The sequence below is a fragment of the Elephantulus edwardii genome, unplaced genomic scaffold, assembly GCF_000299155.1.
Source record: "Elephantulus edwardii isolate Elephantulus edwardi_28Jun2011 unplaced genomic scaffold, EleEdw1.0 scaffold00289, whole genome shotgun sequence".
In the NCBI taxonomy this organism is placed as follows: Eukaryota; Metazoa; Chordata; class Mammalia; order Macroscelidea; family Macroscelididae; genus Elephantulus; species Elephantulus edwardii.
In genome coordinates this window covers 1630709-1632134 of record NW_006400039.1, presented here as the reverse complement: position 1 = coordinate 1632134, position 1426 = coordinate 1630709, and the positions used below count along the sequence as shown (strand labels likewise).

General features: G+C 57.2%; 1 protein-coding gene across 1 annotated transcript in view; it reads left to right on the top strand.

The window, feature by feature from the left end:
• The first annotated feature begins 327 nt into the window (after positions 1 to 327).
• The window catches only part of LOC102850000, a 12000-nt gene continuing 10901 nt past the window's right edge, over positions 328 to 1426 (top strand). The window contains exons 1-2 of the mRNA XM_006900642.1: positions 328 to 423; positions 780 to 919. Coding sequence (XP_006900704.1) covers positions 328 to 423; positions 780 to 919 — 236 coding nt within the window. The remainder of the gene's footprint in view (positions 424 to 779; positions 920 to 1426) is intronic.

Genomic DNA, 1426 nt, shown 5'->3' with positions numbered 1-1426 from the left:
CTGTGTCCAGCCATTACCTGTCTAACAGTCTCACCAGGAAGTGTCCTCGCCCTGCTGGTCAGCCTGGTGCCGAGCCTGCTCTCCTCTCAGCTGAGTCCTACCAGGAAGTGACCAGGCCTGAGGACGGTGAGCTTCCTGCTAAGAGAAGGGTGGGAAGGAGCCTGGTACTGTCCTGTGAGGAAGCCCTGAGGGCCTGCGGATGGCTCAAGAGAGTCGCAGAACCCTCACAGGGTGGAACCCTGGCAGGGCCTTGACCCCTCCTATATAAGCCCCTGGCACCACTCTCCCTGTCTTGCTCTCAGAGCTCAGAAACGGACTCCTGTGGCCATGAAGTGTCTCCTGCTCACCCTGGGCCTGGCCCTCGTCTGTGGTGCCCGTGCCGTCATCCCTGCTCCAGTCACAGAGGCGGTGGAAGTGCAAAAGGTCAGAGGGCAGCAGTGTCATGGTGGGGGCCAGTTTCAGGAAAAGTTGACAGAGGGCCTCCTGAGAAAGAGGAGATGGGGGCCTTCCCCTTGACCTTGAAGTTGACTTCCAACATCCCACCCATTCTCCACTCTCTCCTGGTGAGGGGCTCATCTAGGCTCCTCTGAGACCAGATGATGAGCTTGCTAGAATGTCCCTCAGGTCAACGGAGGCCACCTCCCATTCTGAGGGACAGTGCACACTCATCTGCTGGCTGAGAGGCTCAGGAGGAGGCAGGACTCTGTGTCCCTGGACTGGGTGGGGTTCTCTGTGGGAGCAGGAAGGACATCCTCCAGCAGCTCCTGGGCCCCCCTCAGCTGCAGGGCATCTGGCACACCCTGGCAATGGCAGCCAGCAATCTGACCCTCCTGGAGACGGAGAATGGCCCTCTGAGACTTTGCCTCCAGAAGTTCCTGCCCACCCCTGAGGGCAACGTGGAGATTGTCTTGTTCAAATGGTGTGTGTGCCCTGGCAATGGGGGTTGAGGGTGGCACAGGTACCGGTGGGTACTAGCTCCAGATATGCATCCAACAGGAGTGCCCTTGTCAGTCAATGCCAAACGCCCTGGGGGTGGGAACAAGGACTTGGGAGCTTCCCTGTCCCTCCAGGGACGGTCTGGGGATAGGCCAAGCGGGAGACCAGGCTGGGCACTGTAGCCAAGCGATATGTGGGGAGCCATTGTTGAAAGTCTCTGCTTACCATTGAGGTCAAGAAACAGATGGTCGCATAGCATGACTGACCTGGTTGATGTCATTGAAGTGTACCTAAGAAATGGTTAAAATGACATCTTTTGGTTATGTTTCTCTCTCTCTCTCTCCAGATGGGTGGGTGGATGGATGGGTGGATGGATGGATGAGTGGATGGATGGATGGATGGATGGGTGGATGGATGGATGGATGGATGGATGGATGGATGGATGATGGATGGGTGGATGATTGGTTGGATGGATGGGTGGATGGATGGA